The following is a 22994-nucleotide window of genomic DNA, read 5'->3' as shown; positions in this document are numbered from 1 at the left end:
GGGAACTGTAATCCGTTTTAATATCAGTGTCCTCCGGAGTCGGAAGGTTTGGATGTGTGAGGCGGCGAGATGAGATATGATCAGATGTTTTTGGACTGAGTGGATCATTTTAAATGCTTCTTTGAGGGTTTGCTGCTTTATTTCTTTTATTTTTTTTGGTCTAAAGTTGCATTTCAAATGGCAACAAACAATGAACTGCTGCATCCTATAATAATAAAGCAAGAAATAATAATAAAGCAATTGCAATTTTATGTACTATTTAATTTGATACTGACAATAATAATATGTGTTCATTTATTGATTTATGTTATTTTCCTTAGAATAATTTTCTGTTACATTTTTAGCGTGGCTTTGTTTTTTTTGATTTTTAACTGTTTTAACTTAACAAGTTTTATAGAATATTTTTCCTCTTTGTTTTTAACACCTATCCGGACATATTTCAGTTTTTTAAAAAAGAAAAAAAGATCACAATTTTTTCCAAATATTTCTGTTCTTTCAAACTTGTATTTTTCAACGAATTGAACCGGGATTAAACAACCGATTTTGGATTGCTCGTTTCGTCAGAAGGGCCCACTAGAATCCGGTCAGCCCACGCTCCCTTTGTCCCGCGTTGCGCCCCACGCAGCGCTGCGTAAAACGGACCTGCGCGGTTGCGCACAGCCCAGACGCGCCGCTAGATGACAGCACCGTCTCAGCGATGAGCCTGTGAACCAAATCGAAATATTCCCGACCCATATCGCGGGGATGTGGACCGTCCCTTCCTGCTTCAGCGCCCGGAGAGCCACCGTAGCGACGCGCGCAGCGCTCTGAACGCGATTATGCGTGGATTATCGGTGCGTCTCTCCAACGCACGGATCCGTGTTTACCACCGTCGGGGTTGCGTACTAGGGAGCTGCTGCTGTGTTATGCTGCGGGGGGGTCGGGTGGGGGGCCGCTGGTAACGTAGCAGGCCTGTCGAACCCTCGGTCCTTTCCCGTGCCAATGATTGTCCTCCCCTCACGCTCATGGCGGAGACTAAAATCATTTATCACATCGACGAGGAGGAGACTCCTTATCTGGTCAAGCTGTCCGTTCCTCCCGAGAGAGTCACCTTAGCGGATTTTAAAAATGTCCTCAACAACCGGCCGGTCAGCAGCTACAAATTCTTCTTCAAATCGATGGACCAGGATTTCGGGTGAGTGATTATTAGCCTGCTCGTCTGGATTATACGCAAGAAGCTGATTACCGGGCCGCGATCCGCCGAGCTGGAACTAACGCGGTTCCACGCGTGGAAACTACACAAGCGCAAACGTCTGTGTTTCCACGCGCCTGGCACCTGCGCATTATTACAGGGTGTCCTGTGCGCAGCGGAGACGCGTGAGTGTTTGAAGTGATACCAGATCTGTCCGGAGCTTTAACGACGCAGCGCTGCGCGTTGTGTTCACAGCCAGACCCCCCCACCCCTCCTGCTCCTCTTATTAGCCTCACGATGCATCAGTAAATATGAGATCCGTGTTGACAAAGCGTTTCATAAGGAAGCATGTGATTGTCAATATGGAGCATTTTCACTAGAAACTTTATTTAAAATGGATTAGATCAGTGGAAGCCAGTTATTATTATTAGACAGATTATTGGGTTGGGTCAAAACAACAACAACAACAACAACCTGTCAAATGGATCCAATAAAGTTTATTATCTCCTGTTACGCTACTATTATACATATTTCCTAATCGATTCATCACATTGTCCAAAGGCTATATGTTGGTCAGGTTCAAAATACAATAACGTCATTTATTGTCATCAAATAGATCAATGGACCCTGAAATATTCACCCTGCTGCCATGTTTTTCAGCTCTTATGATGATTTATGCTGTTGAACAAAATATTTTTCACACGAAAGAGAGAATTAAATGTGGGTAGAAATGATCTTTGCTGTAACTCATTGTCTTATTTTTTATGTGAAAATGAAAGTGGATGAAAGAACTTCCTCAATTCGCCGGATGCGTCACTTTATGTCTAATATTTCCTCCTCCTTTTTTCTCCTTTCTTTTTTTTTTTTTTTAAATTCTGTCCTGATTTGTAAAGGTCTGAGAAGGTCTTCAGATCTCTCTCCAGAACCGGGCCTCCTCTGAGGTTCTGATTCTCACACACACAGTCAGACCCACTAATATCCAGCGCTGCGGCCGGGAAAACGCCGACTGAAGGGAATTCGGAGGGAAGCGGCGTCTGTCTGCAGACCCCGACGTCATGCATTTCCACTCGGAGGCTGACCTTGTGGAGGAAGCCGCCTCTTCCTGGTGGCAGGGCCGGCTCGGTGTGCCGCTTTGTCCCCAGCCCCCCCCGGCTTCCTGCCTCTGCTGCACGTCAGGCCCGGGCGCCACTCGTTGGGCCTCCGGTGATTGGCAAGCAGATTATAGAAACAAACAGAGCGTGTTTGTTTTCTGCACATTGAAACATTGCTGTGCGTTCCTGAACTGGCTCTCGCGTGAAAATCAGAAAAGCATTACAAATAAATAAATAGAGCTGCTATCTGCAGATGGTAATGGCATCTGCGTCAGCATCCGGCCTTTGGGTTAAGGGTGTGTGTGTGTGTGTGCCGTATGGCACTGGCACCGTATGGAAGAGAACCCAGTCAAAGGGATGGCGTCGCTTTGTGGTCGCCATGCTGGCTGCTGGAGAATTAGCTCGGGAGGAATCGGACTGCTGAGCAGAGAGGGGAAAACATCAAATCCCTCGCAGCTATAGACGCTGTTTGAAATGTAAATGAGGAGCCAGTGCGAGGTCCTCAGTAGTAGACCCCCCTGCTGTGCAACCCCCCCCCCCCCCGGGCCCAAAAAACAGCCATTTTCTGAAGGGATTTTGCCGTCCAGAATTCGTCTTTAAGGAATGGCCTCCTGATTGAGATCATCGTTTTTCTCCCAACGCGCATGGAACACGATGGCGTTTCCATTCATGCGACCGAGTCCATGCATCGGTTGATGCGCTCCGTCTGCGTGATATTCATTCATTCATTCATCATTATTTATAAGACAGGGAACCAAACGGGGAACCGAACGCTCTGTGCTTTCGAAGCGGCCCACTTTGTCATCGCCACTGGCTCTGAGGGCGCCAAGACCTCGCTATGATGCCGGTCGCAGAGTCGCTCTGGAGCCGAGGAAAAGCCGCCGAGCTGAAGCGGCCTTTTTGTTGCCTTTAGAAGACAGGGGGGGGGGGGGGGAATCTTTCTTCTGCTGGAGAAGTGATGCCGAGTCCCTGCAGGACAAGAAATCTGCAGCTTTCTGCACAAATTCACTCCTGCCTAACGCCCCCACGGCCTCCTAGAATTAACAGCAGCGATGTTATTGTGATAGGGACCGTATAACAACAGCTTTCATGTCGGCTCCGTTTGGATCCGGCTGCTTCCAGAGCTCCGCGTCGCACTTTTATTCCACTGCGAATATTTTCCTCGCTCTTTACAGGATCATTAGCATCACCCTACCAAAAATCCTCGGATGGCTGGCTCATTGTACCTCCCAGTTCCTGGTTGAGGTTGTAACCCCCCCCCCCCCCCAATTTCTCAAAGCACAAACAAACACATCTAATCCTCCCCTGCGCGATGGAATATTCAGCGATCGCCAGCGTATATCTCACGTCATTATCCCCGGAAATCTGTTGAGATCTATTTAAGCTGTCTTCTCAGAGACGCCCGATCTGTGACCGCGCCGCCGCCCCCCCCCCCCCCCCCCCACCAGACAGCCGCTTCTCTAAAGGGGAGCACACAGTCGGTACGAGTGCCTGTTAAGTATTCAGGGTGAATACTTGCTCCTGATATCAGATGGAAGCTGCATGAACAGGATGCAGGCCATGCGTGTTTCGCCACATGTCGAGGAGGTCATCTGTTATGTTTGGAACCGTTTCCTGGTTTCTTCGGTTTTCACTTCTCATAACAGACAGACGTGTGTTTAAGGGATTTTTATTGCATGCCAGTTCTTTAAAAAAATAATAAATCCAAATAGTGGAAAATGCAGCCTCATTCACGTCACACATTTAAAAGAAGAAGCCGTGACGTTGTAGCCGCTGTATGCGCCACTCCCACTCCCACGTCCTCATAGGTCATCTTACTGCTGGATGACCGGCCAGAAGAGAGAGGATGCAAACAAGCATCCGGCAGAGTCCTCCCTAGCTTCCCTCCCTCTTCCTCCCCCTCTTCCTCCCCGAGGTGTAGCCGACCCACAGCAGCCACAAGGCTAGGCTATCTGCATTCCCGCAGCAGCAGCGTGCAAAAAACGAACGTTCTGCCACACAAAAAGAGAAAAAGACACCCCAGCGTAAAAAAAACAAAACCGAGACGCTGATGTGAGATCTCAAAGTATCCGATATGTGCGACTCTGCCCATTCTGGGAAAATCCTCTGCAAAGATACACAGACATGTCAAATCTAATGTACGGGGGCGTTTGGCTCATCGGCTGCAGGCCTGCTGCTAACGGATTGGTGCGTGCACCGTGAGCCTGGCCGGTGCCGAACGGTCTCCCGGCCCGGCTAAAAGAGAACCGGGAGGTATCTTTACAGCCAGAGGTGACCAGATTGAGGGAGGAAAAAGAAACTCTACGCTCCGACACACGGAGGAGCTTCCTATCCATCCTCCCTCCCTACCTACCTGGAGACATGCACGTCTGATTCATTGCCCGTCCGTGCCGGGCTAAGCGTCCCGGATCACATTGTTGCACGTGACGTTCCTGACGTCTCCTCCTGTGGTTCAGTATTACCGGACACTCGGTGGTTTTCCTGCTACGCTTCATCCTGACCTTCCGCTGCTCATTTAACTGCACCGGCTCTGTTTTCTCCCTCCCCAGGGTCGTTAAGGAGGAGATTTCCGATGACAACGCCAAGCTGCCCTGCTTCAACGGGAGAGTCGTGTCCTGGGTAAGTGAGACGGACGCAGCGGCGTGCACGTAAAGACACGCCTGGCCTCGACCCCGCTGTTCTGCTCCGTCGTGTTTGCGTGAGCGACGCCATTAGATATTAAACTTCGCAGTGGTGAGTCGGTCCGACTGTTACGACGGGAAACGATTTCTAATTAGGGAGTGATAAACGGGGCCGCCGCCCCCCCCCCCCCCGAGGACAATAAAACATCTTTAATCCAGTCGGCCCGTCACGTTTATGTCTCGATCGCTGATGCTCGTAAAGGACACGGGTTACAGTTCCGGCTTAATCAATCTCACTCCCAGTATAAATGTTCAGCTTTACTGATCTCTGCAGGGAAATGTGTTGCCCTTGATTCCTCCTCGGGGAAGTCAGAGGTCGGGATCGAGCGCTCAGCAGTGACCATTAAGTTGTTTTAAGGGCCGCCACTGAAGGAGCGTCGATACTAACGGCGTCGGGCTGTGATTCCAAAGCGGTCTCACTTTGTCACGCCGCACGAACACTCGGCCTATTTAGGGGATCGCCACATTTTATTTACCACCGATTACAGATGTTTTGCTGAACAAGCAGCAGTGTTTATCTGTTTGATTTCCTGCAAAATGACTCAAAATAGGATTTTTTTTTTTACCTCCTGAGATCTCCTACATAGATCTTCAAGTCTGATCCGGTTCCACGTAATATTCCAGATTGGTTTTTGAATTGATAGTTGGAACGCTCCAGACGTGCAACAAAGACCAGATTGTAGCTGATTCAGTTCCGTTGTCACATTTTGTGCATTTTGTTTAATTCACTGTGGCAAATTGATTTTCTATGATAACTATGAAACGACTAACGGCAGCGGTGCAATTCCAACTAGTTGGGACTTTATTCCATGCTGGGGGAGTCGTATTATGAGGGTCATGGGACTGTTGGCAGAGGTTTGAATGCCGTCTATTTATCTGCTATTTTTATATGTTCAAAAACAAATTGTTTGAAAGCCTTTTAACAATAAATCCTCATGGATTTAAGTTCATTTTTATCTCCTGCTGTTGTTTCTGGCATTAGCAGGGCTTAAAGTTGGGACAAATGGAGCTCTAAGGGTACGATCAATCAATTTTTTTCTCTGAGCCTGATTGGATCGGGAGTTGGTGTGGACAGAGAGACGGTCAGATCGATGCATCCCTGAAACTGCACGCCGCACAAGAGGAATCGTGTTCCATGCGTTTATTCATGCTGCCAGGTTGAATTCTCATCTAAGAGTGTTTGTTCGTCGTCTCTAATGACAGACTGAGGAAGAAGAAGAAGAAGAAAACCTTTATTTGTCATCAAAAGCTGCTCGTCTGGCTGTGCTTCTCAAGCTTTGCAGCATCTTATCTTGTGGCTTTTTTTGTTATTAGGGAGTGCCAACATTGCTCTGTGTGTGTGTGTGTGTGTTTTGATCTTCTCCGTCCTCGCAATGGGGCCTGTGTCCCTCAACAAAATATTTATTCTTGTTTGTGTGTCTGTCAGAGCTGCAGACGGGCGTTTGTCGATTTCACTCACGTCCCTCTCTCCCCCCCCAGCTGGTCCTGGCGGAGAGCGCCCACTCCGACGGGTCCCAGTGCACGGAGAGCCACCCAGAGCTCCCCCCTCCTCTTGAGAGAACAGGAGGCATCGGAGACTCGCGGCCCCCCTCCTTCCAGTGAGTGTTTCATTCCTGCCCGTCACACATGTGAGGCGTGCAGGAAGACGCGGCCCTGCGTACTGGGTGACCTTTTTACTTCATCAGCATGTAGAAGGTGTGTGTGTGGGTGGTCCGAATGAGGGAATGAAGTCCGTGTTAAAGTCGGACTGTGGGATCATGCATGGCTGTCGGTATTCTTCCCACTCGTGGCGTCCGTTGCCTCCCACCCACCCGACCGGAGAGCGACGCAGCTCGTCCACTCCTACGTAAACACGGTGGGAACGCCGCCCGTGCCGCTGCTTCTTGAAATAGCCTCCACGCCGCACGCATCTGCAGGAAAATCCTGGCACGTATCCGGTTGCTCGTCCGTTACTTGTTTATTAACGCCGCATGTGGCTCAAAAATACGTTACTGTGGAGGGATGATTGCGCCCCGAGCCGGGACTTTGATTTCAGATCGACAGATTAGAGTGTAGTAGTGCATTTGCAGGGAAAAAGTCCCCGACTAAATATAGCTAAGGGGGGGGGGGGGGGCTTCTATTAGAGAGCTGGAGCGGCATGGCTGAGGCTCTATATTCAGAGCATGCAATCTGTCTTCTTCCCGTTTGCCCTCTATTGGCTGCTCGACTGTTTGGCTGTCAGCTGGCCTGATGGTTTTATTGTCGCCGGCCATTTTTCACCAGAACTGCCGCCACCTTGTGGAGAGACAAGCCTTCTCATTTCCCCTGCCCCCCCCCATCACTCTCCCTTTCTCCCTCCTTATACGTGACAGGCAGGCCTTCCTCGCTCTCTCTCTCTCTCTCTAACCCAGCGCGTTGATGTCCCCGTAGCGACCCTCCTCTCGTTCTGAAATGAATCCCTTCTTCCACCGTTTTTCTGTGTCTGTAAATAGCCAGAATATTATTCCTCTTTGTGCTTTATTCCTCTTTGTTCTTTATTCATGCGTCTCACGCGTTTGCCAGCATGAACGGTCGTATTTGATGATCTCGCAGAAAAGGCGTTTCGGGCAGAGAATGGATGCAACTGATGTGCCTCTGCCTTCTAATCCGGATTAACAGACATTCAAAGTGCTCATTTCCATTTCCCGAGAGGGCGGGGGGGATGGAGATTGGCAGGACAGAGGAGGGGGTGAGGTGTAGGGGGGGTTGAAAGGGGAATTTGTTCACAGCTGCAGCCTCAGTGGCTTAAAAAGGTCTCCTCGTGGATCGGTGGACCCCCTGCCCGGCAGATCACCATCCTGACGGGGGGGGGGGGTGGGGGGGGCACCGCCAGCATCAATCATCGTGCAGCTTCCCAATCATTACCTGCAGAAATGCATCCATGGTGCGCATCTTCAGTGACGCTCACACACGTGCGCTGACCGGCGCCGGTGAAGTCCGCCCCCCCCCCCCCAGGTGCTCACGCCTCATCGAGCGCCTCGTCCCGCGCAGCGAACACGGCAGACGTGTCATCCTTTTTTGTCCCGCCTGTTTTTTATTTGCATCGATCATCCTCACTTTGCCACCGACGCGTGTGAGAACATTCTTTTTGAACCGCTGCAGGAGGAGATTTGCGGTTTACTTTGCTCTGTGCAACTATTTATGCAGGACTGAGGGGGGGCCGGGGTTCTCACCAGCGTCGGGTTTCTCAGGGGCCCGTTGGAGGCGAAAGTCTCTTAACCCCTGGAGTCTGAGGCCGCAGCGTCTCCATGCCTGTGACAGGCTCTCAGTTTGCCCTCCAGGCCAGCGCCTCCCTGAACCCCTAGAATGCAGGCGTGCCGGCCGGCTCATTGCTCGGCCCACACCTGATCTACCTCATCCCTGCTTCCGTCTCTCTCAATCACACTCCGGGCACCATCTGGCCTTTCAGTAGGTCTCATTAATGCCGGCGTTGTCCGGAGCAGCTCCATCTCGGGGTCATTAATGACACAGAGTCCTAATATGAGTGGCATATTCCCCTCAGGCTGAACGGCAGGCAAACAGACATCCTAACAGACAGAAGTAAATCGTAGCGGGGGGGTGTCGTGGTCGTTGGTCGCCGGCTGAATGGAGAATTCATTTCAAATACTCCTTCCGAGAGACGGAGAGCGTGTGTTTTGCATATCATGAAGGATCTGACTAGAGTTTTCCACCCCGGGTGTTGCAGCGCCAATGCGGTGAGCAGCCGGGACGGCCTGGACACGGAGACGGGCACGGAATCGCTCCTGAGCCACCGCAGGGAACGAGAGAGGGAGAGGGCGAGGAGGAGAGCCCGAGAAACCGAGCGTGAGTATCATCATCATCATCCTCATCATCGGCCCGGGGACTGATGGAACCTGAATGTGCAATTATCCTGTCATCTTGAAGTTTTCACATCTCAGTGCCTCTTACTTCACTCTTAACCTTCAAACACACACACACGCACACACACACACACACACACACACACACGAGAAAAGGCCCCCAGGGTTCACGTGGTGCGTGTTGAGTTGAAGTGACATGAGAGCGACGTAGAAATCCGAATTCCTGGAAGAGTGAAGACATAATTGAAGAAGTGAAGCAAGGCTTCTGGAATTCGCCGGCGTTCCCAGTAATTGTCCGTCTTCTATTCCCTGCGTGCGGCTCAGGTTCATGGTCAGAGGCTGTTTTCCACTTCGTAGTCACACTTCCTCGGTGATTACACCCTGTCAGAAGAGGCTGGTGTTTCTGAGAGAACATCAGAGGAAAGTCTTATGCAGCTATTATTGAAAGAACCTTCTGCTTTCATGCCTGGAAAATAAATGGATAGGATTTAGAACCATTAGAATGCATGAAAACGTGCGTTTTACCGACTTCAGAAAGGCGTGCGGGCTTGGCGTTGCTAACCTTCTGCTTCCTGTTAGCTCTGATTAAGGGAAGCCATCGGGGTAGTTGTATGCGTCGGTCATGCGTGGATGTAAGGAAAGCGCATAAAGGATCCATTAGCTCCGCCCCTTTCCCCTACAGCCTGCAGCATCAGCAGCAGCAGGAATTCCCCCCCCCCGTCACCTTATCCATGCGCTCCGAGTGATTTTGTCTCCGTGTGAATGCCGGCTGCTGCTTTAGAGCGTTGGGCTGCGTGGGGAAACGTATCCCGTCCTCTTTCCTGTCGGCCCCGGACCGTTTGGGAATGAATGGATGAACCGTTTAGGAGGCTGACCAGGAGTTATGGGATGTGAGTTGCTGTAAGACGTGACTCTGATGCTCTTCCATTCGCACCGTACGTTGTGAGAAGACACGGCTAAGCCCAAAGCCGGTGAAACTGTGCACCTGGGCTTTCTATAACCCGATGGCGTTTTCACCTGAGGCAGCGGCGGGTGGCGGCTGCACATCATCTCAGATCCCATGCTGAGTCTGTCGCCTGATTGGCCAGGAACAGATTAGCGGTGGTTCTAGAGTTGCATGCCACAGGAAGGAGGGAGGAGGGAGCACTTCCTCCCGACTCTCAGTCCATCTGAGCTTTGGATGAAGCCACACGGTCCGCTTCGGTGAGAGCGAGTTCTCGCTGTTTGCTTTTAAATTGTGGTTTGATTTTGTCGTGAATCCGATTAATGCATGCGTTTTTATATTCTAGGCATTTAGTGGTAATAGGAGGGAGAGCTGTTGTTAAAGCATTGCCGGTTTAGGTGTTAACTGATACTTAAAGATCCGGATGGATTGTTGTTATACTCCATACTCTTCTCTCCTTGTCTTCAGTAGTTTTCCTGGTTTTCCCTGTTTCGCCTCCTCCATAGTAGAGAATCTGTGAAGCCTGTCAGCAGCCGGCCGGTGGCTGGAGGCCGTCCACCGACCGCCGGCCAACCTGCACGCTTGTTCGTTTTCCTCTGAGCGTGGGAGGAAATGTGTTTGAGCGAATCCCGGCGGCGGATGCGTCTCCGCTGATTGAGGTTCTTTACCTGCAGAGGCTCAGCTTTCAGAAAGGCACCTTGTGGGCGGAGCTAGCGATGGGATCAACCGCATTGCTGGAATGTTTTGCTTGCTCTCGGCGAATGCGCTGGCTGCCACGCCCTCTCGGCTTTATAAGATCCTTCCGACCAATCCGCTGCTACCCAGAGAGAGCCCCACCTCGCTGGCAATGTATGTATGGAGATGGATGGGGGGAGGGGTCTAATTGATTTATGTAGATTATTATTCTACATATGTGTATTTCTGTATTTGTTGTACCTTTTTAGCGTCTATCCCGTCTGGTTTAAGGTGTGGCTGAAATCCAACCTCTGATTCGTGTTTGCGATCATGCCAACTTCATCCAGAGGCGTCAGCTTCCCTCGCCGGCGCTCAGACGGCCATGATATTTTACACCTGGATGCTCCCGCTCATCCCGATGTGACGCCGCAGCGATCGGACTCACCAATGCTCTCTCTTTCTCTGCCCGTCTCCAGTCCCTCGCATCAACGGCCATTCCAAATCCGAGCGCACGGCGAGGGACTCGGCCATGGGATACGACAGCGCTTCGGTGATGAGCAGCGAGCTGGAGTCCAGCTCGTTTGTCGACAGCGAGGAAGACGAGGACGCCAGCAGGTAACGGACTACCTCACATCAAAACAGATTTTTCCTCTATGCAGACACTCGGGTCGGTGGTTTGGCTTCCTTTCTGGATCCGTCTGGTGTTTTTAAAATGCATTAAAAAGAATCTAGTGAGCCTGAGATAGTTATTATTCTAAGTACGTTCTCCTCATTATTTATTTGGCCATTCCAGCAGTCCAAAAATCTGATTTTCAAAGACATGAGAGAAGCATCTCCACATCTGTGAAGCTGGATCTCGCATATGTCGGCTATTTATACTGGATAAATCTCTTGAATCATGAATAAATCCTCAAAATTGATGCTGATGAATCTTTTCGATTAACCGGCTGATTGCTTCAGGCTTGTTGCAGAGCTGCTGGCGTGCCCTTTAAACCGCACACCCAAGAAGCGAGTTGTACTAACAGGAGCGCCGATCAGCGGCACGTTTCAGAAGCAACTTCTAGATGTTTCATGGTAGATTTAAGAAAAGGAAAAGGACCGGACAGCAGGACAAACCTCAGCTTTCAAAGCCACAAATGAGTTTGATTGCTGTTTGATTTTTATTTTGTTTCAGACTCAGCAGCTCCACGGAACAGAGTTCGTCTTCACAGCTGATGCGCCGACACAAACGCCGCAGACGGAGGCACAAAGTGGCCAAAATAGACCGGGTGAGACGCGGATGGACACCCCCACGAGGAGACATTCTGATGTCTCATTCCTTCACTTATCCCATCCTCTTCCTGCCTCCCCAGTCCTCGTCCTTCAGCAGCATCACAGACTCCACGATGAGCCTCAACATCATCACCGTCACGCTCAACATGGGTAAGCCTGTCCATCGATACAGACGGGAACGTTTTAATGTGGAATTAGGTGGTTGCTCATTCCCCTTTTTTCTTCTCCCTCTCCCTGACAGAGAAGTACAACTTTTTGGGAATCAGTATTGTCGGTCAGAGCAACGACCGGGGAGACGGCGGCATCTACATCGGCTCCATCATGAAGGGAGGGGCTGTGGCCGCTGACGGGCGGATAGAGCCCGGAGACATGCTCCTCCAGGTGATGAGCAGTTAGATCAGCTTGTTCAGACGAGCTAAACGAGACCTGAAGAGAGGCCATGCTTCCATCTGGGGCCGATTTTAAACACCTCAGCGTCACATTCATTTAGGAGGCCCTTTTGTAAATGCGTGCCTCTCCTTTTCCTTCCTGCTATTGGCTATCTTTCCCTCTGTGTGCAGAAGCATCGCTATGGCTTACACACCCTACCAAACACAAGGTGGCTAATTACAGTTTTTCTCTCGCCCCAGCATCCACGATACACTCTTGATGCGTGTCATGATTCAAAGGCTCTCGGATCGTACGAGCAAACGCGATCTGAGCCCTCTGCAGAGCCTCAGTGTAATATTTTTGTCACCAGAATGCTGGATAAAATGTGTAACAGTCGTGATGCGACGCGCTAATTATGTGTATCACTTCCACCTCTTCTTGTCCGTTAGAAGTCAATAAAGAGTTCTTTTTACTGCTGGCAATAGCGGGTTTAATGTAGGCTGTAGAACTTTCTTTCTTTACATCCATCAATGCCACCATCAATACCACCATCGATACCACCGTCGAACTAAAAGCAACATAAAATACAATGAAGTACAAATAATTGCATACAAATAAATATGTAAACGTAAATAACATACCTCGCTGGCTGACCCTTACTTCGAGGCAGAAATGAGGACTTTTAACTTGACGTAACTTTTATTGATCTTACTTCGCCTTCTCCTTAACTAGCGTGCATCATTAATTAGTGCACGTGCGGAAAACATTTACTGAACATTAGTTCCGACCCTGAAACGATCAAATAACAATAAATATTTAAATATGCTTAATGCAAAAACTAAAATAGATAAACGAAAATTATGGCAGTAAAACTCCCACCAAAACACAAATCTATTGTGATTTCACTTTAACATACATATATACATAACACTCAAATTTGTAACATTTACTCTGCTTCTAGCAATAACACAGTTTTGTGTATCGGTCTGTCAAGATACACTGGGTTTGACAGTCCTTTTTCCATCCTTATCCAAGGTTGAATCACTGAGCAACAGCTTTACGTTTCTGATTCTTCCATCCACGCCTGGATAAACTTCTGTTCCTCTTGCTAGTTTCCACTCTTTCTTTTCTACCCTCTTTTACATAAAAAGGTCCAAAACAGTCTATACCACAGTAGGAGAATGGGGGTGTAGATTCCATTCTATCCTCTGGTAAGTCTGACATCCACTGATCTTGAGTATTTCTCCTGTGCTTTCTGCAGGTAGTGCACTTGTAGATGTGTGAAGCAACTGCACTGCTGCATCCTGTGATCCACATTCCATTGGAACGTAGCTCATCGACAGTTATTCCTCTTCCATGATATTTCACTTTCTCATGGCTTGACTTGGGAATAATGGCAGGGTGTTTGATGTGTGGATGAAGAGTAGACCTTGTTAAACGTCCTCCCACCCTAAGTACTCCCTGCTCATCAACAAATGGACTTAGGTTGTTCAACTTGTGCGTCTTATCCTTGAGTTGAATGTCCTTTCCTTTAGTTGAGGCTTCGATTTCCTTGCTGAATGTGTTTGCTTGTGCTCCAATTACATCTGGAAATGTCACTTCCTTTATTTGTGTCTGACAGATGTAATGAACTTTATTCTTTAGCTTTGTGCTTTCCTCAGTCTTTGGTATTTCTTGTCTTGCAATGATGCGGTGACTTACTCCAATCGCATCACAGGCTGTATCACGAGAATCACAGTAACTTATTATGCTCCAGCCTAAATCTGTTTTCTGAGCATATGGCTGGTTTTCTTTACCACATACGACTTCTCTTGGCATTAAAGCTTGTGGGCAGTTGTACCCTAACAGGAGCCCTATTTCACAGTCCAGTGCTGGAGCAATATGTTCAGTGAGATGCTCCAAATGTGACCAGGTCCTTGCCGTGTCTGGAGTTGGAATGTGATTGCGATTAGCAGGTATAAAATCACGAGTGTAAACAACCGGCACTGTGAGTTTCTTCTTGGAAAACAGTCCTCTTACTTGCAGAGCTTCAAGTTTAGTACATGGTACAGTTGTTTTCTTAGACGACATAGTTGATAGTTTGAGCTTCACTTGAGTTTTGGTTGTGTCCAAATTGTCTGATACTTCTTTGAGAATGAATGATGAATCACTCTGCGTGTCTAGAAGAGCGTAGACCAGTACTTCTTTGCTTGGTTCACTTTGTGTGGATACATAAACGGGTACTATTGCAGATGTCTGTGTATTACTGCTTTTGTGAGTTACTCTATTGGATGTACTCTCACTGACTATGTCTTGTAACTGTGCTACCTGTTGTGTGGGTTCTTTCTTTGCACTTACTTGTTCTTTCTTTGGCTCTTGTCTTTGTCTTTCTTCATGCAGGCATGTGGGATGAGGTTTTGAGCATGTGCTGCATATCATCCGTTTGCTGCAGTTCTTGGAGAGATGTCCACCATTTACCGTAATTCCCGGTGTACAAGCCGCTACTTTTTTCCAATATTTTGAACCTTGCGGTTTATGCAACGACGCGGCAAATTTACGTATATTTTCCCACTTTCGTTACGAGCCGTGTTTCGTTAAAGCCTATTTATTTTCGTTACAAAATTAACGCCCGCCCGCCCGGAGGGAAAGCCCCGCTTGCGCGTAGCTGGGGAGATCCGCGAGAAGCGCCCGGCGCGCGTCCAGAGTCGCCGCCGCCGGACCGCCGTACCCGGTCCCCGCCGCCTGTCCGCCATCCGCTACGCGGCGTCGGACGCGCCGCGTAGCGGGGAAGGAACCCACCCCCTCGACCTCCCGTGCGTCCCCACCCCTGCCGCACCACGCTCCCGCGGACGGAGGATGAGGGGCACGGGGGCAAGGGGGACGGGGACACCCCGCCAGGCGGGCGCGCGCACCGCGCAGCCTCCGACGGGCGGAGAGGGGAGGGCGACGGGGCGACTGCTCCCCCAGCCGCGGCTCGAGCCCAGCCCCGCTTCGCACCCCAGCCCGACCGACCCAGCCCTTAGAGCCAATCCTTATCCCGAAGTTACGGATCTGATTGCACTTGTGGCTTACGAATATGTGCGGCTTATTTTAGTACAAAATATATATATTTTTTAATTCAGTGGGTGCGGCTTTTTCACAGGTGCGCATAATAGTTCAGCAATTACGGTAAACAACCAAAACATAGTTTTTCACTGTGAATGAACTTGACTCTCTCAGTGACTGGTTTTTCTGTGAACTTATAACACTTGTGTAAGCCGTGTCCTGCCTTCTTACAAAACACGCAGGAACCCGTACTTCTTTCAGTAGAATTTGTTGTGAAGATTTTTGCTGAATCTTGTCTCCATTGAATCGGTGCGAGTTGAGGTTTTGTCTTGGGTTTTTCAAGGTCACTTTGTCTCATGGCTTGGTACGATGTAATGGGATTACATGCAATACTTGCCTCCTTTGACAGGAACGTTACAAAATGACTGAAGCGTGGGAACTGCTTGTGCTCCAGCTGATACTCTGTGGCTTTCCGGTTCCATCTGTTACTTAACCAGTCTGGGAGTTTAGCAGTAAGTCTTTGGTTCTCAATTCCATCATTGAGGATGTTGAGATTCTCATTGTTGAGCATTGCAGATTGGCAGCTTAATAAGAAGTCTGCAAACTTTCTTAACTCTGCACTGTCTTTTCCTGTGATTTTTGGCCAGGAGTGTAACTTGTCTCTAAAGGCCTTAGCAATGACAAATGGCTCACCGTAACGTTCATTGAGCATATTCCATGCTGCCTCATATGAATCTTCAGAGCCGATCAGAAAGTAACCATCTAAGGCTTCTTTAACAGAGCCACCTACATACATCTGTAGGAAGAATATCTTTTCTGCTGTGTGAATGTTCTTTCTCTCTATTAAAGTCTGAAAAGATGCTTTCCAGTGCTTAAACTTAAGTGGATCCCCACTAAATACTGAGGGTTCTGGTATTGGTAGTCTATTGGCTGATATAGCTTCTGCCAAAACCTTTACAAGCTCACCTGTGCTCTCTTGAGTGAAGCTTGGTTCTCTTGGTAGCAGTGAAGGCTGAAAAACAGTATTCTTGACCTCTGTTACATCTGCCGGCTTTACACTGACATGCTCATGGTTTACTGAAAAGTAATCTCCATCATAAACTTGCAGTTTTGCCTTTGCTGCATTGAGCCTTTTCAGATTTTCCAGTCTTTTAATTTCTCTTTTTGAATCCTCAACTGACTTTTTCCTTGCAGCACTTTCCTCTTGTTCTCTCTTTATCATAGTTGCTTTCTCTTGTTCTCTTCGTAACTTGCGCTCAATTTCCTCCTTTTCCTCTAGTAGGCGTTGTGACATAGCTGCAGCTTCCTTTTCTGCAGTTATGTGTTTTTCTTCTTCTTCGAGCATCTGAACCCTCTCTCTGTGTCTCTCTTGTTCAGTCATTATCTGCAGCACAGCCATTGTAGCTTCATACTCTGCAGCAGCTTCTTGTCTTCTGGCAGAGGAAACATTTGAGACATTTGTACCGACTTTAGATGGGCTATAGACTGAGACACTAACAGAGCTTGAGGAGGTAAATATAGAACTAGCATCAGGCCAAATGATAACCTCTTGATCTGCTCCTTTAATGTGAGATTTAGCATTTTCCAAAACAGCATTAGTTATTGATGTGCACTTGTCCAACTTGGAACGCATGTCATGAGGCGGTCCATCAATTGCTCTGTATTCATCATACATATCGTTGAGCTCATCTACTTCTCTCTGAACAGTATATATATGTTCTACAAGAATGTCAACTGATTCTGCCTTGATTACAGATTTTTTAACAACCTTAACTAATGCTTTCCATCTTTCATAGATGCCATCAAAACGACGTTGGAGCTTTTGTAACTTTTCTTTGTGAAATTCCTTTCCCTTTTCTGAGAGCATGCGATGCCTTTCACTTCTGCGCTGCTCTCCTTGCACTGTTTCTTCTAAACAGGCTTCATCCACGTGCTCTACTTCTGCAGCTTGTTCTGCATTGTCTACGTCAATTTGTGCTTCATTTGGTTCTGACATTCTTCTTTTTTCTTGAAACGTATTACTTGATGCAAATCTCTTAATTTGACTTGTGAACTTGGTTGCATTAATTCCCTTCTTACCTTGTTGTGCTGTTGTTGTCAGGCTTCACACAGTTCCTTATCGTTTTTCCCTCCTTGCTTTTCCTTTCCAAACATAAACTTTAATGTCTGGCTTCTGGACGTCTTTGTGAGGAAGCAACTGGTGAACGTGTGTGTCCATTAAACATTTGCAGCAGCTTGGTCCTTGGTGCAATGCGCGACGTCGCCACCAGGGGGCCGGGAATCATGCAGGTCCGAGTTCGACTATCACTTCCACCTCTTCTTGTCCGTTAGAAGTCAATAAAGAGTTCTTTTTACTGCTGGCAATAGCGGGTTTAATGTAGGCTGTAGAACTTTCTTTCTTTACATCCATCAATGCCACCATCAATACCACCATCGATACCACCGTCGAACTAAAAGCAACATAAAATACAATGAAGTACAAATAATTGCATACAAATAAATATGTAAACGTAAATAACATACCTCGCTGGCTGACCCTTACTTCGAGGCAGAAATGAGGACTTTTAACTTGACGTAACTTTTATTGATCTTACTTCGCCTTCTCCTTAACTAGCGTGCATCATTAATTAGTGCACGTGCGGAAAACATTTACTGAACATTAGTTCCGACCCTGAAACGATCAAATAACAATAAATATTTAAATATGCTTAATGCAAAAACTAAAATAGATAAACGAAAATTATGGCAGTAAAAATGTGTTTTATCCTCCAAATAGGTGAATGACGTGAACTTTGAGAACATGAGCAACGACGACGCCGTGAGGATCCTGAGAGAGATCGTTTCCAAAACTGGGTAAAGAGCGTTGAGCTGGTTCGGAACGTCATCACGCCGAAAGCAGGGTGCAGTGAAATGTCATTTTAGAATTCAATGCAGTTTAAGTCAATGACTCCAGTTAATTCCACATCGGAGCAGGTCAACGGATTTGCTTTTGACGCCGTTTGACGCCGATGGGTCTTGGTCTAAATTAAATCCCATTACATTTTTGAGAGCAATCTGAATTTAAAAAAATCTGGAATTTCCGTTTGGAAATTTGGAGGTTTTTCCTTTTAATAAATGAGTGTTCTTCTTCAGCTCCATTTAATTTGCCGTTTGCTTCCTCTCCAGTCCCATTAGTCTAACCGTTGCCAAATGTTGGGACCCGTCTCCGAGAAGCTACTTCACCATCCCTCGTGGTAAATCGGACGATACGTCTTTGTTGTAATCGCATGGATGTGGTCGGATGTTCTTTTTTTCCAATACATATTTTCCTTGACCGTGTTGGAAACTGCGTTTTTTCAGCAGAGCCTGTGAGACCCATCGATCCGGCGGCCTGGATTTCACACACCACCGCCTTAACAGGACCTTACCCACACTATGGTAAAGTCAACCAACCAATTCCTCCACCACATACCATGAAACATCAATTCTGTGGTAATTATGATAACCTTACGACATTACAATAAATACAAAGTCCTGCCGGTCAACGTTTTCTTACGATCTCCTCTGCCATCCTAGAGTTTGACGACTTGCCTCTGTCAGCGAGCAAAACAGACATGGCGACCATCGTCAAGGTGATGCAGCTGCCTGACTCCAGCCTGGAGATTCGAGACAGGATGTGGCTGAAGATCACCATCGCCAACGCCGTCATCGGTGAGAAACGCAAGAAATGAAACGTCCCGTCTCGTGGAGCCCGCAGGCTAACGCGTGTGTCCGTCACCGGGTTAGGCGCCGACGTCGTGGACTGGCTCTACTCCAGGGTGGAAGGGTTCAAGGACCGGCGGGACGCTAGGAAGTACGCCAGCAGTCTACTGAAACACGGCTACCTGAGACACACCGTCAACAAGATCACCTTCTCTGAGCAGTGCTATTACACCTTCGGTGACCTCTGCCAAAGTACAGCCGCGTCTGCCCGATAGGCCGAAACCACAGGTCGCCGTTTGGGAACGGGATTGTGCTAAATCTCTGGCTCCGTCTTCTCCCCACTAAGATATGGCATCGCTCAACTTAAACGAGGGATCCAGCGGCGGCGGCGGCGGCTCCGAGCAGGACGCCTTGGCGCCCCTCCCTCCCGCCAGCAACCCCTGGCCGCTGGGCGGGCAGCCGTTCCCCTACCCTCCCTTTCCCACCGCGCCCCCCAGTTTCCCACCGGGATACTCAGACCCATGCCACAGTTTCCACAGCGGGAGCGCAGGAAGCCAGCACAGTGAGGGTGAGCATTGAGAAGGAGAGCCAATCAGGGGCGCTCCACCCCCCATTAATTAATGTGATCGATATCACACAATGTGTAGCATGATATTCTCTCTACTCTGATTCTGTATGTGACATTGCTATAATAACAAGTGTGCGCTAATGCTAATGTTAGCGCCTTCATCCTGTCGAGCAGGAAATTGATGCTGGATTGTGCTTTGAAGGATTGATTGATTGATTGATTGATTGTGTGTATTCTAAAACACATCCTGTATTGTCAAGGTCAATCATGAGCCTCTTGAGTCGCGCATCGGACGGCTCTGCAGTGCTGGGTGTGTACAGAAAAAATAGAAATGAACTGGATCAACCGTGCGATGAGGAATCACAAGCCCATCCGTTTCCATCGGTTCTCCAATGATTGCATGCGGTTGTTACCTGGGCCGAGGGAGAGTGGAGCTCTGTGGGGGGGGGGGGGGGGGTTGTTCAGTTCCGGAGTGGCTGTGATTGATTGTATATTGTTTACATTTTAAGGAAACAGTCCAGACGTCTCTTTTATCATTTTAAATCATTCCCTTCAGCCGGTTGTCCCTCTTTGATGACAGAGGTCAGGATGCGATGCGGTTTGTTTTTCGTGCTTTTAATTTGTAGTTTGGTGTCTTTTGCCGTCTGCCCATGAGGACGTGGGTATTTATTTGTCTGATTGCCTGTGATTGAGTGCATGCGAGCATCTTTTTTTTTGCATTTTATCCGTAATGTGTGTTCAGTTGGCTCATCAGACCGCAGGTGTAATACTCGTTCTGACCACGCGGGGCAGATGCACAGCCGTAGGGCGCAGCAGGTTGGGTGTGTGTAATTCTGTTATTCCCTCTGTTTCTGCTGGGCAACGGTAGACTGAAGGAGGAGGTAGTCCCAGGACACCGGGGGGAGCCGGTAAGCCCGATCACCCCCCTCTCCTTCTCTCCATCTCACCGTTCATCTTTTTCACCTGATCCTATTCTCCTCCCTCTCTCTCTCTCTCTCTCTCCCGATGTGACTTTTCGGACGCCTTCTCGTTCTCTCGGCTCGTCCCCATGCGTCTCCGTTTCCGTGTGTGTGTCCCGTGTGTGACTCTCCCGACGGGACATCCTCCTTCTCTACTCCTCTGCTCATGCATTCGTACTGCGTGGGAGGTGCATGATGCAAGATGATCGCTCCGGAGTTGTGCCATCATTCCCGCCGGTGGGGGGCGTGGAGTGTTTTGCTCTCGTGCGTGGTACACCTCCATCAATATGAGACGACGTCCTTATTTTGAACCCAAATTACACAAATCACAAATCTCTTTTTATGGTTCTGTAATATCCCGTAAAGGCCGGTTCCGTGTCTTCCTGACGCAGGTGTATCACGTTTGCGCTCCACGATCATGAGCCGCGTGTTTGTCTGCAGGTCCGATGGTTCTAGTTGTTGCAAGGTGGGACTTTAGGAGGGAAGCTTTGAGACAATCATGTTTGCCCTTGACTCTTTCTCGCTCGCACCTTAAACAAAGCGCCGTAAAGGCTTCACCAGCATGGATTCAGTTCTAGTCGCACCGCAGATCGTCTGGCGTCTGCCGCCGCGCCCTTTATTCAGCTTTACCAGACGTTTTGTTGAAGGTGTGACCGACTTAATCAGGAGCCTTTTGGTGCACTTAGAAGAAGAAGAAGAAGAAGACAAAAATGCTATCGGTTCTCTCTTTTTCCTCCAACAGGAAGCCGAAGCAGTGGATCCAACCCCAGCGCAGGGAAAGGCAGACGCTCCCCCCAGCAGGAGAAGGGTCAGAGGTCAACATGCAGCGAATCAGAGCCCCGCGTCCGCGGAGGGAGGCGCGGCGAGAGGTCCGCCAGCCAAATGAGCCATCACAGCCACGCCATCTCCAGCCACAGCCACGCCCGGTCCAGCCTGAGTCACAGTCATTCCCACCGGAGCCACGCCCTCTCGCAGCACAGCCGCCCGCCCTTCACCTACAGCCACGCCCCCTTCACGCAGCCAGGGCCCGGCTCGTGTGCCCACAGCGAGCGAAGTCACGCCTCTTCATACGGGCCCCCAGGTTTGCCTCCACCTTACTGCCTGGCCCGATTGGCCCCCAAGCCCTCGGCCGGCAGCGGCACACCCCCGGGAGCCCCCCCCGGCAGAGAGCTGGCAGCCGTTCCCCCCGAGCTCACCGCCAGCCGCCAGTCCTTCCAGCACGCGATGGGGAATCCTTGCGAGTTCTTTGTCGACATCATGTGACGGGACAGTGCCTTTCAGAGCTTCATGATCACCTCCCCCCCCCCCGCCCCCCCAGCGATCTGTCTATACCTCTGACGCCTGAACAAACAGGAAGGCGTCCTCCCTGTCGGGCCCCCCGGTGGCTGAGACCCCTCTTTCGTATTGACGTACAGTTTGTGAATCGTGAGTGCCGTTCAGTGTGCCGTCGATGTAAAGCCGCCGCCCTGACATTCTCGGGAGCGCCGACCTGGATCTCTTCTGTTCCGTGAGACCCTTAAGCGACCTGGGCCTGGATCTCAATCCCCCAGACCCGGAACGACAGCCGCAGCACACTCTGCAGCATTTCTCTCTCTCTCTCCATTTCCCCGACTCGCATCGCTCTGCATCGATGCGACTTATCCCTCAACAACCGATTTCTTTTCTACGTTCGCGTTGCCGCCGGCTTTTTTTTTTTAGGCCCTTACTCGCCAACGACTAAAATGCCAACCCCGTCTCGGTCTTGATCCGTGGATTTCCTCGACTGGCCAGCCGTCGGTTTAGCCGGGCTGCGTATTGCATGAATGTCTAAACTGCTTTAAAGAAAAGAAATACACGTTTGACGTTTAAAGTATTACCATTATTTTTGGTGGGTGGGGTGTGTGTGTGTGGGGGGGGGGGCGTTACCTCTCGCTTGACGTTCTACAGGAGTAATCCGTACACTGGATGATTTTTGTGGTGTTATTTATGTGATCATGTTGTGTTGATGGTGTCTTGTTTTGTCTCTCGCTGCCGACGGACAATCAGACATCACCCTTTCTGTGAATCGCCGTGAATGGCCGGCCGCCACTGTCCTCGCCGCGCTTTGTCGAATGCATCATTATTCCCGCCGGTGATTAACCCCTGACGTCCCACGCCTCTACGGTCAAGTTAGCCAATCGGCAGGATTGCAAACAGTGAAAGTGAACTCAACTGGGGTGACGACGGGACTCGCCGCTTTGTCTCCTTTGAACCGTCGATAAAAGTCAGAGCGATAAAAGCCGAAGCCTGACAATGTAGAAGGCCGTCTGTGATTATCATCCGAGGCCTCTCATTTTTACAAACTTGTAAGTGGCATCCTGGCCTTCAGATTCTGAACTCCTTTTAAAAGAGTTCAGAATCCGAACCCCCCCACCCCCACTGCTGCGTCTACCTAAAGCATAGCAACAGGAGGGGGGTCTCACGCAGATGCTAGTTTTAGCAGCACTTTTCCATTTCGTCTCCCCTTCCCTTTAGTATGAAACACTGTTTGCAATCAAAACTCTCCTTTAATTTTGTTCCTTTGCAAAAGAATAATAAATTGTACATATAAATTTATTATATATATGAATAAAAATATATGTTAATGTTTCTGAAACATCTGCCTTTTTTTATAGATCGACCACTAGAGGGAGACATTCAGCGCGCAATTCAATTCTCCATTTAGAGTTTGATATTTAATTATACAAAAAAAAAAAAAAAGCC

At 49.0% G+C, this 22994-nt stretch overlaps 1 protein-coding gene across 1 annotated transcript; it reads left to right on the top strand.

The window, feature by feature from the left end:
• Nucleotides 1–923: 923 nt before the first annotated feature.
• On the top strand, nt 924–22881 carry LOC137898689 (segment polarity protein dishevelled homolog DVL-1-like). The gene is made up of 15 exons (XM_068742733.1): nt 924–1174; nt 4812–4881; nt 6423–6541; nt 8647–8765; nt 10877–11015; nt 11575–11668; nt 11753–11822; nt 11914–12053; nt 17842–17918; nt 18231–18298; nt 18405–18482; nt 18621–18755; nt 18831–18998; nt 19093–19314; nt 21016–22881. The coding sequence occupies exons 1-15, from the start codon at nt 1005–1007 to the stop codon at nt 21534–21536; spliced, it is 2190 nt and encodes a 729-aa protein (XP_068598834.1). The 5' UTR covers nt 924–1004; the 3' UTR covers nt 21537–22881.
• Nucleotides 22882–22994: the final 113 nt, after the last annotated feature.

This window comes from Brachionichthys hirsutus, chromosome 2 (genome assembly GCF_040956055.1).
Source record: "Brachionichthys hirsutus isolate HB-005 chromosome 2, CSIRO-AGI_Bhir_v1, whole genome shotgun sequence".
NCBI lineage: Eukaryota > Metazoa > Chordata > Actinopteri > Lophiiformes > Brachionichthyidae > Brachionichthys > Brachionichthys hirsutus.
The sequence above is the reverse complement of the archived record's forward strand: the minus strand, read 5'-3'. Positions and strand labels throughout refer to the sequence as shown.